This window comes from Panthera uncia, chromosome D1, assembly GCF_023721935.1.
Source record: "Panthera uncia isolate 11264 chromosome D1, Puncia_PCG_1.0, whole genome shotgun sequence".
NCBI classification, from domain to species: domain Eukaryota; kingdom Metazoa; phylum Chordata; class Mammalia; order Carnivora; family Felidae; genus Panthera; species Panthera uncia.
This window is the reverse complement of record NC_064808.1, coordinates 50411695-50427317: the sequence shown is the minus strand read 5'-3', so window position 1 is coordinate 50427317 and position 15623 is coordinate 50411695. Positions and strand designations below refer to the sequence as shown.

Genomic DNA, 15623 nt, shown 5'->3' with positions numbered 1-15623 from the left:
ATCTACCACCTTGCTACTTGTTTTCTATACATCACACCTGTTATTTGTTCCATGTTTTCCTGTTTTTATGCTTTATATTGGATTGAGTATTTCTTTTCACTGTGATTCTTTTTCTCTTTTGGTTTATTAGTTATAACTTTTTGTTTCTTTAATTTAGTTGTTGCTTTAGAGTTTACAGTATGCATCACTAAGTTACCACAGAGCACCTCAAGTGATATACCATTTCATATATAGTATGAAAATCTTACACTAGTTTGCTTATTTATTTACCTATGTAATTATCATATCTGGAACTGTTTATTTCTTTCTGCACATCCAGATTTTCATCTGGTATCATTTTCTTTCTGCTCCAAAGAATTCCTCTAATATATTTTGCAGTTCAGGGCTCCCGATGGTGAATGATTTCAGCTTTTGTATGCCTGAAAAAGGATTTTTCTCTCTTTAATTTTTGAAAGATATTGAAATTATTCAGAATTTTCTGAATGTTCAGAATGTTCTGTTTCACTAAATATAGAATTCCAAGTTAACAAAATTTTTTTTGGTACTTTAAAGATGTTGCTTCTCCATATTCTGACTTGAATGGTTTCTAACAAGAAATCTGCTGTTATCCTTAACTTTTCCTCTTTGTATATAATGTCTTTTTTCCTGTGTTTACTTTTATGATTTTCTCTTTATCATTGATTTTAAGCAATTTGATCATGATATGCCTTGGCATAGTTTTCTTCAGGTTTCTTATCTTTGGGAAATCTTTCTGATGTCTTAATTATTGCTTTCCTTCTTTTTTGATTAGTTCTTTTTTTTTCAGATGGCATATTTAATCATTGATTTTTATTCTTCTTTTCATTCATATATAATATATTCCATTTTATCATATGTAATACATTAAAATATGTTAAATGTAATATAGAATATACATATATGTATATATATTTGACTATAGTTTTATTTTTATGTATTCTTTTATGTTTTATATTCATTATCATCAGTTCAAAATATTTTCTACTTTCCACTTTGATTTTTTCTGTTACTCGTAGGTTATTTAGATATGTATAATTTGTATGAAGTATGGGATTTCCAGATACATTATTATTGCTTTATAGCTTAGTTTCACTGTGGTCAGAGAACATTCTGAATAATTTCAATAGTTTGAAATTCATTGAAAATTTTTTTATGTTTCAGCATTTAGTTGATTTTGATAATGTTTTATTTACTTAAGAATATTAATACTGTTGTTACTGAGTACAATGTTCTGCACGTGTCATTTGGGTAAAGTTTGTTAATTACATTCTTCTAATGTTTCATATCTGTTTGGATCTTCTTTTTATCAGCTGTTCTATCATCTTTTAGGAGAGTCATGTTGAAATCTCACTGTGATTGTGTATTTATTTCACCTTTTGTTTGTGTTAATGTTTTTGCATTATTTTAATAGAAATTGTGATATTGTTACACTTTCCAAGTCATCATTATAATCACTTCATTATTATAAAATGTCCTTCATTATCTCTGGTTATGCTTCCTGCCTTAATGTTTGCATTAATCAGATTAGTATAGCTACTCACATTCTCCTGGTTAGTATTTTCCTGATATATTTTTTCCTTTCTTTTGTTTTCAGTGATTCTGGTGTTTATATTTAAAATTTGTCTTTCAGAGGCACCTGGGTGGCTCAGTTGGTTAAGCATCTGACTCTCAATATTGGCTCAGATCATGATCTCATGGTTTGTGGGGTCAAACCCCTCATCAGGCTCTGTACTGATGGCATGGAGTCTACTTGGGATTCTCTCTCTCTCTCTCTCTCTCTGTCTCTCTCTCTCTCTCTCTCCCTCCCTCCCTCCCTCTCTCCCTCCCTCCCTCCCTCTCTCTGCCCCTATCCCACAGGCGCTTTCTCTGTCTCCCTCAAAATAAATGAATAAACATTTAAAAAAGTAAAATGCATCTTTTGTAAGTATTATGGATATATTTAATCTGATAGTCTTAGTCTTGTACTTAGAATATGTGCTCTATCTACATAAATGCAATTGCTGATTGCTTTATAGCTACCATCTTATTATTTGTATATAACCTCAAATATATTAATTTCCTTCTACTTTCTTGTCTTATTTTGGATTAATGAAATTTTATGCAATCTTTTTTAGTATTATTTTGGTGACAATCCCAGCATAAAATCAGTCAAGATGATATTCTTGACTTACTAGTCTATTTAAGTATACTGTTTGAAGTACTCAGGATTCCATATAGTTGTTTTCCTTTCAGTGACATATTTTCCCTGTGTGAAAAACTTAATATAAATTAATGATAAAATAAATCATCATAAAGTACTCATTTTAAAAACAATTTTTTCTAGAGTGCAGCTAATATATAAGATGAAGTCATTTCATAAGTCTGATGTCATTTGTCTTTCTCAAGGGTCTTTTAGTTACATCCTCTGAGTCCCTGATTGATATCTCTTTCTATTACAAGTAATACACCTCAGTTCATGTAACTTGCAGATGCCTCAAAAGAAACTATGAGCCAATCACTGCTCTTTCACTTCATCTGAGTATAAATTCAGAAATCTCTTTTTACATTAGAAATGTGTGTGTGCATCTGCACGGAGGCAGGAACCCATGGGAGCAGGATGCCCAAACAAACTCTTCATGTTTCCAGCCACAGGAGAGTGTCTGTTATAGAGACATCTTTATAAAGTCGTCCAGGGGCCAAAGCCACAATACTTTGGTTTCTCTTCAGATCACATAAATATCTCCTGTTTTACCAGAGTCATATGCAGTGGGCTAGTGAGAGGTTGAGAAGTCACACTTTGGCTGATAGCAGCCGGATGATCAAACTGCCATTTGGGGCAGAATTTCTCTGTAGGTATTTTGGAAACAGTATGTTGGAAAGCCAAGCATAAGTGACACTTTTGAGTTTGCACTTCAGTTTAATTCACTGCTCATATAGAAGAATGTTATTGTATCCTCAGATGTTGGTATGTGAAGACCTGAAGATCAACCAATGTGTGAGCATGAACACATTAGGTTGTGGGTCAGCTGAGCTCACAGAAGGTCAGCTCAGCTTTGTCTCTGATTTGATTATTTGAGGCATATTTTAAGTGTCTGGATTTGTGCCAACTGCCACAAAGAAAAATGATGTGTACCTTTTTCTTGACTTTAATGAGCTTTGGTCCTCCTAGGAAAGGTGCCTAAGAACTATAGATCCAGGCAGAGGGATAAAACCATGAAACAGGAACCTATAGAATTCCCAGGGTGTCCCTGGGAGGAAGATAACTTTAAAATTGGGAGATCAGAAGTTGGCCAGAATTGTGGTCAAATTTAAGTAAAGATAATGGGAGAAGCAGTCAATGTGATGTCTGAAGCTGAGCAGAGCTGAGGCTAGGGCTGGCTGAACTGAGGTGGCAGTCTTGGATTAGGGTTAGCCTAAATCAGTGGTTAGGCCAGTTAATGACAGTTGGATGTAGCTTTATCATTCTCAAAGTATTGTCCCTGGAAAAGCAGCATAGGCATTACCTGGGAACTTCTTAGAAAGGTGAATTCTTGGCTTTTCTCCCCAAACTACAAAATAGGTAAGTCTGGAGATTGGTATCAGCAATCTGTGTTTCAACCAGCTCTCCAGGTGATTCTCATACACACCCACATTTGAGAACCACTGGTCTAGATAAAAGAAAAGGCTGATAAGAAGCCCGCACTATATATTGAAGAAAAAAAAATGGAGAGCTCTAAATATCATTTGGAGGTGTGTGTGTGTGCGTGCGTGTGTGTGTGTGTGTATTCAGGGGCACCCAAACAACATGCGCCAAAATTCATCTGTAAGGGATGGTGGGATGGTTTTTCCTCTGCCTCAGAGGAGAACAACAGCAGAACCTGGCAACTTCTTCCCATGAGGGTCCAGGATGGTTAAGAAGATCCTTGAAGAGAACTGAAGCTCCAGTTTGTGCAGCATCCTGTCCTTGGGCATGTTTAACTATTCCGTTAGTTCTTCTCTTGTTCTTGAAGCCTTATTTCCTTATTTTTTCTCCTTTACCAAGGAAATATAATGGTTTTTATTTTATTATTTTTAAGCAGCTACTTACTGAATACAGATGCAAATAAGATACTGCACAGGTAATTTTGTATTTATTGTTTCCACCCCTAGGTTTCACCACTAATTGTTTTTTTTTTTCTTTCCCATTCTGCTTTGTTCTGCTTTTTAGTGAGTATTAAGCAAGACTGCCAGTGGTTCACAGTACATCAAGATATGGAGATGCTAAATTAAAAGAGTCAAGGGTATTATGATGCTTTCAACAATCTGTCAGTTTCATATATCTGACTTGTACTTATTGAGTGCCTTTTATGTCAGCAGGTGCAGGGCGCTTTTCTCTGTGCTATTATAAAAAGATAAGATTTCATTGCTGACAAATGGAGCACAGACTTTTTGGCAGACAAATAGGACATACCAAAAAGTTAGTTATTTGAGGGAAAGAGAGTTGATTCTAGGAGAAGGAGATGACATGTAAAAACACAGAGTTGAGACAAAGAGCAAAGCATGTTCTGTCAGTGGCTGGGTTTATGTGTGGAGTTGGAATATACTCGTGAAGGGAGTTATTTTTTATTCATAAGGTTATGAATGCTAAGGACATTGTTTTAACAGAGTCACTTGTACAATTTAAATTGTAGACATATTTCATGTCGACAGAATTGTGGAGAAACATGACAGCCTAGAACAAAAGCAGATACATCAGTTAGGAGATTGTTAATGAAACAGTCAAACCCTGAATTCATGTCTTTCCTTTCAGCCAGTTTCAGGCCCACCTGCCAGTCATGGTACTATTTCTCAACAACACAGGCACCCAGGTGACTGAATTCCTGATGATTTGCTTCCCAGGAATGCAGGAAACACAGCACTGGCTATCTGTAGTCCTTGCTCCCCTCCTGGTTTTGGCTTTGGGGGTCAACTTTGTGTTATTACTCACCATTCGGCAAGAGACATCTCTGCACGAACCCATGTACTACCTACTTGCCATCCTCTCCGTGCTGGATATCATCCTCTGCCTCACTGTCATCCCCAAGGTCAGACCCCTTCTGGATTGACTTCCAAGCATTCAGTTATTTTTCTTTAAATAGTGGTTTGTTTTGCTGCTATAAATCCTACTACCCCTGAAGGACAATCCTCAGTGAGTGGTCCATACCGTCACACAGGGTCTGTCACAGCTCCCAGATATGTCCCCTCTCATTCTCAGTGTCCATTTTTTAAATTTTTTAATTATTTAAAAAAATATTTTATTGTCAAATTGGTTTCCATATAACACCCAGTGCCCATCCCAACAGGTGCCCTCCTCAATGCCCATCACCCACTTTCTCCTCCCTCCCACCCCCCCATCAACCCTCAGTTTATTCTCAGTTTGCATCCTTCCCTCTCTGTAACTTTTTTCCCCCTTCTCCTCCCCCATGGTCTTCTGTTAAGTTTCTCAGGATCCACATACGAGTGGAAATATATGATATCTGTCTTTCTCTGTATGACTTATTTCACTTAGCATCACACTCTCCAGTTCCATCCACGTTGCTACAAAAGGCCAGATTTCATTCTTTGTCATGGCCAAGTAGTATTCTATTGTATATATAACCACAACTTCTTTATCCATCATCCATGCATCAATTGATGCACATTTAGGCTCTTTCCATAATTTAGCTATTGTTGAAAGTGCTGCTATAAACATTGGGGTACAAGTGCCCCTATGCATCTGCACTCCTGTATCCCTTGGGTAATTTCCTAGCAGTGCTATTGCTGGGTCATAGGGTAGATCTATTTTTAATTTTTTGGGAAATCTCCACACTGTTTTCCAGAGTGGCTGCACCAGTTTGCATTCCCACCAATAGTGCAAGAGGGTTCCCATTTCTCCACATCCTCTCCAGCGTCTATAGTCTCCTGATTTGTTCGTTTGAGCCACTCTGATTGGTGTGAGGTGATATCTCAGTGTGGTTTTGATTTGTATTTCCCTGATGAGGAGCGACGTTGAGCATCTTTTCATGTGCCTGTTGGCCATCCGGATGTCTTCTTTAGAGAAGTGTCTATTCATGTTTTCTGCCCATTTCTTCACTGTATTATTTGTTTTTCAGGTGTGGAGTTTGGTGAGTTCTTTATAGATTTTGGATACTAGCCCTTTGTCCGATATGTTATTTGCAAATATCTTTTCCCATTCCATCAGTTGCCTTTTAGTTTTGTTGATTGTTTCTTTTGCAGTGCAGAAGCTTTTTATCTTCATGAGGTCCCAATAGTTCATTTTTGCTTTTAACTCCCTTGCCTTTGGAGATATGTCAAGTAAGAAATTGCTGCAGCTGAGGTCAGAGAGGTTTGTTCCTGCTTTCTCCTCTAGGGTTTTGATGGTTTCCTGTAGTGTCCATTTTTTAAAGATTTAATTGTTTCCCAACTGACAGGCCCTCTCTCAATGTCTGAGTCAATGATATTCCAAGTTTTTACATTCTTTTTACTTCTAGGGAGATTTTCCTTGACTCAGAATGATCCCACCTTTACATCCAAGAGCTCTAGAATTTACTTTCTAAAGTGTAACTGGATGTATGTTTATATCATATAGTGAGATAGGAAGCAGAATTGAAAGAGATTTCTTATATGTCTAGAGAAGGTGGAGAGTATCCAAATGTAAATATTGAACTTACTGAGTTTGGTGTTCTTGTGATGCATTCAACTGGAGTTTGGGTAAGAACTCTGGGGATCAAGAGAAGACAGGCTAGAAGTAAACATTAAACAAGAGGCATGGTCTATAGATGGGGAGAAAAGGGTATAAATAAGGCTCTACTTGGGATGCACATAGAAGGTATTTTAAATTAAGATACTGTCCCAGCTGGGATTATAGGGCTGTGGTTTGGGGATACAGATGGTTGAAGCCATTGAAAGTTTCCCCCAAGGTTAGGTACTGTAGGGTGGGAATGAATGCAGTTTTTGAGAATAATGATTCTGGCAGGTCCTGCTCATCTTCTGGTTCAACATGAAGACCATCAGCCTTGCAGGCTGCTTTCTGCAGATGTTCATCATGAATACATTCCTTCCTATGGAGTCTTCCACCTTCCTGGTCATGGCCTATGACCGCTATGTGGCCATTTGCCATCCTCTGCACTACCCGTCCATCATCACTGAAAAATTTGTCATTTATGCAGCCATCTTCATTGTCTTCCGCAATTTTCTGGCCACACTACCCACACCAGTTCTGGCTGCCAGGCTCAACTACTGTGCCAGCAATGTGGTGGAGAACTGTATCTGTGCCAACATTTCTGTAGCAAAGCTCTCCTGTGGGGATATTCACCCAAATAAGCTCTACCAATTTGTGAGTGTTTGGTGTCTACTGGGTTCTGACCTAGTGCTCATCTTACTATCCTACTGCTTCATCCTGAGGGCTGTTAAACGTCTGCAGTCAGGAGGTGCAGCAACCAAAGCCTTGAGTACTTGTGGTTCCCATCTCATTCTTATACTTTTCTTCTATACATTGCTGCTTGTCTTCATCTTCACAAACAAGGCAGAAAAGAAGGTGCCCTCAGAGGTACCCATTCTTCTCAATGTCTTGCACCACCTCATTCCACCATCCCTGAACCCCATTGTTTATGGAGTACGAACCCAGGAAATCAAGCAAGGGATTCTCAAACTATTCAAGTACCAGTTTTGAGAGATATGAGTCAAAGATCCAGATTATGAGTCTGTTTTAGTGATAGATTCACCTAAATGCCCCGAGGAACACATATGACATCCATGCTGCTACCCTCATCTTGAACTTAAACCTTCTGCAGACACTGTCATAATATTTACCCTCATTATCACCTCCTCAAATCCTCACTGAACACATGTTTAGGCAACAATTACCTTTTTATTCTAACCCGTTGCCATCATGATCCTTCAATACCCATTCATTAAATAATTATTTAATACCTTCCATATACTTCTTAGTCTTTACATTCTGAGTAACTGTCACATTTAATTCCTAGGGCAAGGATGAGATAGCACTTTAAATATAACATGGGGGATGTGGGTAGGAACAGGGGAACCAATGAAGACAATATTTTCTTAAATGTTTTATTTATTTATTTTTTTTAAGTTTTTTTTTAATGTTTATTTATTTTTGAGACAGAGAGAGACAAAGCATGAATGGGGGAGGGGCAGAGAGAGAGGGAGACACAGAATCCGAAGCAGTCTCCAGGCTCTGAGCCATCAGCCCAGATCCCGACACGGGCTCGAACTCACAGACCATGAGATCGTGACCTGAGCTGAAGTCGGACGCTTAACCGACTGAGCCACCCAGGCGCCCCTGTTTTATTTATTTTTGAGAGAGAGTGTGTGTGTGAGCAAGGAAGGGGCAGAGAGAGAGGGAAAGAAGATCCAAAGCAGGCTCTGCACTGAAAGCAGTGAGCCTGATGTGGGGCTTGAACTCATGAACCTGTGAGATTATGACCTGAGCCAAAGTCAGACACTCAATTTACTGAGCCACCCAGGAACCCCACTCAACCCACTGAGCCTCCCAGAGACCCCAAGACTTAATTTAAGTAATCCAGGTGAAATGTAATAATGGCTTGGATTAAGGTGATGAGTAAAAATTGAAGTTATGGGTCAAAGATTTGCTGAGAGTCCATAAGTAGGATATAAAAGATGGAGAGGAGTAAAGGATGACTCCAAGCCTTTATTTTTCTTAAGTTTTTATGTAAATTCCAGGTAGTTAACATTCAGTCTAATATTAGTTTCAGGTGTACAATATAGTGATTCAACACTTCCATACAACACCCCAGTGCTCATCACAAGTGCACTCCTTAATCGCCATTACCTATTTCACCCATCTGCCCTCCCCCACCTCCCCTCTGGTAATCATCAGTTTGTTCTCTATAATGAAGAGTCTGCTTCTTCAAGGCTGTTTGCAAAACAGTTGGAAAGGCAGAATTGCCATTAACTGAGGAGCCAGTTTTATATGTGATATCAGAAATTTGGCTTTGGACACCTAACTCTATTTCCATACCAAACTCCTCCAAATGACTGTACTTTTAAAATGACTGTTAAATATCCAAATAGAGAAGTAAAAGTAAGCAACTGTACATATGGCACTATTCAGGGACCAGATCTAAGCTAGCGACAGAAGTTTGAGTCATCGGAGTATATAGGTGGGATTTAAATCCTATTTAGACGAGTGATATGAATTATGTTGATGAATTATCCACTTATTTCTATACCTTTCTTCAAGAAACTTATTGATGTGTTGGGTATCCTGGATCCATACTTGTTTGCCACTCCCAAAAGAATACAATCTCATTAAAATCAGAAGCTCTTTAATTCTTCTTTGTATCTGGCATTTTGTCTGGCACATAGTAGGTGCTTTTTCAATGAATAATTTTGACTGTCTCAAAACTTTTGATCACATTATGTGGCATCTGGATTATGGAATCTTGATCTAAAAATAGTACTATTTTGGGTGCCTGGGTAGCTCAGTCAGTTGAACATCTGACTCCTGATTTTGGCTCAGGTCATGATCCCAGGGTTGTGGGATCAAGCCCATGCTCATCATACAGCCTGCTTAGGATTCTCTTTCTCTCTCTCTGTCTTTCTCTTCCTTATTCCCTTCTCCCCCACTCAGGCATGCTCTCTCTCTCTCTCTCTCTCTCTCTCTCTCTCTCAAATAAAAAAAAAAAAAAAGCACCAACCCACCCCCTAAATAGTACTATTTGTTGATGAAATTTCATATGCTGGTTTCAGCAAACATTAAAAGTTATGTCATTTTTGTTAGAATAAAAACATTCATTAACATAATTTAGCAGAGTAATGGACTTCTTATATTCAAAATAGAGGATACAACTTTGTATTTTATTTTTTTAAATGTTTATTTTGAGAGAGAGACAGTGTGAGCAGGGGAGAGGGGCAGAGATGGAGAGAGAATCCCAAACAGGCTCTGCACTTATAGTGTGGAGCCCAATGTGGGGCTCAAGCTCATGAACCATGAGATCATGATCTGAGATGAAATCAAGAGTCACTTAACTGACTGAGCTACCCAGGCACCCCAGATGATACAACTCTAACATTTAAAGAGTTGCAAAAACGTAAGCAGTAAGTTCCTTGACATCAGTCTTGGCAATGGTTTTTTGGATCTGATACCAAAAGCAAAGGCAACAAAAGCAAAAATAAACTATTGGGACTGCATCAAACTAAAAAGCTTCTGCACAACAAAGGAAATCATTGACAAAATGAAAAGGCAACCTATTAAATAGGAGGAAATATTTGCAAATCATATATCTGATAAGGGGATTAATATTCAAAATATATAACAAACTCATACAACTCAAAAGCAAAACAAAAAAAAAAAAACAAAGCAATAACATCTGATTAAATAATGGACAGAGGATCTAATAGACATTTTTCCAAAGAAGACATACAGATGGCCAACAGGTACGTCAAAAGGTGCTCAACATCACTAATTATCAAGGAAATGCAAATCAAAACCACAATGAGATACCACCTCACACCTGTTAGAATAGATATTGTCAAAAAGATAAGATTTGTAAGTGATGAATCACTGGGTTCTGTTCCTGAAACCAATGCTACACTGTATGTTAATTAATTTGAATTTAAATAAATACATTTAAAATAAAAAAGATAAGAAATAGCAAGTGTTAACAAGGATGTGGAGAAAAGGAACTCTTATGTACTGTTGGTGAGAATGCAAACTGGTGCAGCCACTGTGGAAAACAATATGGAGGTTCCTCAAAAACTTAAAAATAGAACTACCCATGGGGCACCCTGTTGAGTTAGTTGGTTAAGTATTGACTCCTGATTTTGGTTCAGGTCATGATCTCATGGTTCGTGAGTTTGAGCCCCATATTGGGCTCTGTGCTGGAAGTGTGGAGCAAGCTTGGGATTCTCTCTCTCCCTCTCTTTCTCTGCCCTTCCCTCCCCCCAAATAAATAAACTTAAAAAAAAAATAGGACCACCCAATGATCCCTCGATTCCACTGCTGGGCATTTATCTGAGGAAAATGAAAACACTAACTGGAAAAGGTACATGCACTGCCATGTTCATTGCAAAATTATTTATAATAGCCAAGAGATAGAAACAACCTAAATGCACATTGGCAGATAAATGGATAAAGAAAATGTGATACATATACACACACACACTAGAATATTATTCAGCCAAAAAAAAAATGCAATCTTGCCACCTGTGACAACATGGATGGGCCTTGAGGGGATTATGCTAAGTGAGATATGTCGGATAGGGAAAGACAAATACCATATGATCTTACTTACATGTGAAATCTAAACAAACAGCAAACAACTCCTCCCCTCCCTGAGCTTATAGAAACAGAGAACGGATTAATAGTTGCCAGAGGTGGGGGGAATGGGTGAAATGCGTGAAAGGGGTCAAAAGGTACAAACTTTCAGTTATAAAGCAAGTAAGTCATGGGCATGTATGGTTAATAAAACTATATTGTATATTTGAAAGTTGCTGTGAGTGAATATCTTAAAAGTTCTCATCATAAAAAAAATGTAACTATGTATGGTGATAGATGTTAGGTAGACTGGCCATAGTGATCATTTCACAATATATACAATATAAAATCGTTATATTGTACCCCTAAAATTAATATACTGTTATGTAAATTGTACCTCACTAAAAATATAAATTAAAGACATTAATACAGTAAGATGTTATTAAATATGTAGTCAATAGAAAACTTGAAACCACTTGGTAGCCAGGCTGAATGTGTCGCTGTCCCTGCCACCCCATCTGAGATCCTGGAATACCTGGTAAGGTGTATGGGAAAAGGTAATTGTTTTAGGTCTCCTTTATTTACAGCTACCCTAGCCAGATTTAATAATGTTCTCTTCAGCTCAGATCTGCCTCCACTGGCATCCAGTCTAGGAGTAATGAGGATGAAATTATGCAATCAACCAATATTTAAAGAAGATGCTTAATGTTGAGCACCATTCCAATTAAATTTTCCCAAGATATAATGTTCTCTGTGCTGTAGCATTCCATCTATAGTACCATGATAATAATAGGTCCAGCATTTGAACTCCAGCCTCTTCTCCTGTACGTCTCTGGTTTGTAGGATCGTGTCCCTGCTGTGGTTCTGATGTGAGTTCCCATTTACTAGCTCTACATTGATCTCTAGTCCTTTGCCAGGTCTTGACTGATAGCCACCTATTTTCTTTCTAAATTTTATTTTTTAACTTTTTAAAGGTTATTTATTTGTGTCTTTTGAGAGAGGGAGAGAGAGGGAGCAGCTGGGGGAGGGGCAGGGAGAGAAGCACCAGCAGTGCAGAACCCCAATGCGGGGCTTGAACACATGAACCATGAGATCGTAACCTGAGCGAGTTGAATTCTTAACTGACTGAGCCACCCAGGCATCCTGATTGTCACCTTTTAATAGCCATTTGTTCTTTGTCACGGGCCCTGCTACTTGCAGATCTCCCCTGTGGACAATGCCTTGGGCTTCTGCCCCACCCTCTCTATGGCTGTATTCCACCTACCTGTTAGGGGAGGAGGCAAGGTGTTGGAAAAGCATGGAAGTTTTTTTTGCGTCTCTTGTCTCTGAAATGCAGCCAGATCAACACTAAACCATCTTGCACACCTAGAAAACTGATTTGATGATTAACCGAGCCAGGTACGCAGCTCAGACAGGTGAACTGGGGAAGAGAGAAGCCATGGAGGGCAGGGAGCTGTTTTTGCTTGTGGATAGAGGATGGAGACAGGTGGGTGTGGGTGAGTATGGGAAAAGCACCCCTCCCTACCTCCCCATCCCCCCCAAAAGCAGCTGGAGAGACAGTGGAAAAGTGGAAACAGCCACAGGGACTGAACAAAAAAAGGGAGAAAGGAGAAAGGAGAGGGTTTGCCTATCTAAAGGCAAAACATGGTTTCATAGACTCTTAGAACAAGCAATACGTTTTAAAATAACTAGTTCACTGTCTTCATGTAACAGATGAAGGTGCTGAAACTCAGTGAGGCTACTGATTTGTTTCCAGTCACAATCTTGTATGTGGTTGTGCGAGTACTAGAGTTCAGAACTTCTAACTCACCATCTCAGGAATTTTCTCTTTTGTAAGTTGTTTACTGTGCTTATTTATACCTCATTTCTTTCCACCTCCTTCTATGTGGAAGAAAATATTTCTTCAATTTTATAGGGCCTAGATTGCTTTATATTCTGTCTAAAAAATAGCATATGCATTCCTCAATGATTGCATATTTGTTCTGTGCATCTTTGTGCCCTCAAACTCTAACAAAGTTTCTATACCAGAGCAATTGCCTAGGAAGTCTTTGCTTAATTAATAGTAGGCCCTAATAGCTTAACGTTTCATTGCTGGGACATCTTCTGATGCTGTGACATGTTAGTACACCAAAGCAGAAACCTATACGCACATCGTAGAGTGAGTCTTTGAATTCTGAAGATGAAGCTTCAAGCACAGACACTGGTGTGAGGACACCAAAGAAGAGGCTTTGTGTGATAACTTCTCTGAAACCCAGTAAATCTCATTTCTCCACATGTGAGCAATTCTTGCAAGAGCTCTAGCCCTCTGAGGGTTGCACCAGAAAAGGCGCAGTCTTTGCTTGGGCAAAGATGGGAAGAGAAGAAAATTACTGGCTTAGTTGGAGGTAATGGAAAGAGATTTACTTATGGACTCTAGCTATTATTCATCATTCAGACCTGACATTTAAATACTGTGGTCTTTTTCAACTGCATTATGCAACTAGGTTAAAAACAGTAATAAATTAATAACAATGTTACAACCAAGGGCATTGATACCCACAGTTTTATATTTAAAAAATTACTTGTATAGAAATGTAAATACAGTATTAACTGGGATTTATTTCTCAACTATAGAGTTCATCCTCCTGAGTTCTCATATTTCAGACAGAATAGAACTCCAAAGATTGGGAAAAATTTTTAAAAAGTCACAGAAATGCGAGATTTTTCTTGGGGGAGCATTAGGATTTGAAGCAGAGGGATAGAGTCAAGAAATTGTTTCAGATTTAAATTTACTTCTTTCCTTGAACTTACTATCTCAATTTATTTGAGCTATGAGTTTCAACCCAATTTTCCATTAACTGATTTATAAGTCATCATGTATTAGAAATGCAGAGATCCTGTTGTCCTTATTACCACCCTTTCTTCAGTAATCTCTGGATTCCTTGCTTGACCTCCTGGGTTCGCACTCCATAAACTATAGGGTTGAGGGCTGCAGGGATGACATGGTGGAGGACGTTGAGCAGGACTGGCACATTGGGTGAGACCTTCTTCTTCACCACATGAGTGAGCACGAAGACCAGAAGGATGGTGCTGAAGAAGAGGATAAGGATGAAGTGGGAGCCACATGTGCTCAGGGCCTTGGCCACAGCACCCTCTGCCTTGAGTCTCAGCACCGCTCGCAGTATGAGGGTGTAGGAGAGGAAGATGAGGATGAGGTCGGATCCTAGCAGTGTCCAGCCTCCAGCAAACTGGAGGAGGCGATTGATGGTGACATCATCACAGGAGAGCCTGGAGACAGACGTATTGGCACAGATGCAATTCTCAATGACATTTCTCCCACAGTAATGGAGCCGGGCAGAGAGGATGGGAATGGACACAGTAAGAAGTGCATTCCTGGCCAAAATAAAGACAGCAGCCTTGACTACAAATTGGTCAGTGATGATGGATGGGTACTTCAGTGGGTGGCAGATATAGCGGTCATAGGCCATGACCATGAATGTGCAGGACTCCATGGAAAGGAAGCAGTTCATGATGTACATCTGGAGGAAGCAGGCATAGAAACTGATGGACTTGAGGTCAAACCAGAAGGTGGCCAGGACTTTGGGGATGACAGTGAGGCAGACAACAATGTCCAGCAGGGAGACAATACTGAGCAGGTAGTACATGGGCTGGTGTAGAGAGACCTCCAGCCGGATGGTGATTAGGAGAATAACATTAGCCCCCATGGCCAGGAGGAATAGGAGGCTGAGGGGCAGGGACAGCCAGAGCTGCCAGCTGGGGGACCTGACAAAACAATTCAGGAGAAAGTCTGAAACCCTAGTGGAGTCATTTCCATGAGTTGTCATCTTGTGGATTCTGTTTCTACAGATTTTCTTTGATGATCTAAAAAATTAGGATCAAAATTAACCTCTGACTGTGGTTAAAATGAAATAAAAAAATTCGAGTTCATTGGATGTAACTTATGGCTCCATCAGGTTATTTTGCCTTAACGGGATTTTGCATGTTACATACAGAAAAAGAAATTCATTTAAATCTTCAGCAAATTTTGTTTCTCCTCATTTCCTGAATATTTCTAATTTCTTAATGAAACAATCTTATAAAATCGAATTAGCAATTTCAGTTAGCTGGGGCAGCATGTTTACTTTTGAACATTGTGATAAAATAGACCCCCTGATTTCAGCAATGTGAAGGTGGTGAGATTTGTCTTCAGTAATTCCTCTCTCAATCTCTCTACCCAGTTGCCTAGATAATGTCCCCAGTTTCCACAGCAGGTACTGCTCAGTGTTGTGACTCCTTTCTTTCTGTGTGCTTTTTATTTACCCTTTATATACAGGAGACACAAAGATTATCTTTGTTCTCAAGGAAGTGACAATCCACTGGGGGTGATAAGGTTAGATAAATATAAAGACAATGATAAGAATCATGA

At 38.9% G+C, this 15623-nt stretch overlaps 2 protein-coding genes across 2 annotated transcripts; one reads left to right on the top strand and one right to left on the bottom strand.

Moving 5' to 3' along the window:
• Positions 1–4433: 4433 nt before the first annotated feature.
• LOC125914106 (olfactory receptor 56A4-like) lies at positions 4434–11231 on the top strand. The gene is made up of 2 exons (XM_049619252.1): positions 4434–5039; positions 6950–11231. Exons 1-2 carry the CDS (start codon positions 4791–4793, stop codon positions 7643–7645), a joined length of 945 nt encoding a protein of 314 aa, XP_049475209.1. The 5' UTR covers positions 4434–4790; the 3' UTR covers positions 7646–11231.
• A 2875-nt stretch (positions 11232–14106) lies between these two features.
• LOC125913922 (olfactory receptor 56A3-like) lies at positions 14107–15085 on the bottom strand. Its single transcript, XM_049618959.1, has one exon. The coding sequence runs from the start codon at positions 15040–15042 to the stop codon at positions 14107–14109; it is 936 nt and encodes a 311-aa protein (XP_049474916.1). The 5' UTR covers positions 15043–15085.
• Positions 15086–15623: the final 538 nt, after the last annotated feature.

Excerpts from the sequence above, each read along its gene's own strand:
- LOC125913922 (XM_049618959.1), bottom strand. The coding sequence starts at position 15,042 with ATGACAACTCATGGAAATGACTCCACTAGGGTTTCAGACTTTCTCCTG.
- LOC125914106 (XM_049619252.1), top strand. The coding sequence starts at position 4,791 with ATGGTACTATTTCTCAACAACACAGGCACCCAGGTGACTGAATTCCTG. Across the intron at positions 5,040-6,949 it reads GCCTCACTGTCATCCCCAAG|GTCCTGCTCATCTTCTGGTT; the intron begins GTCAGACCCCTT and ends TGATTCTGGCAG.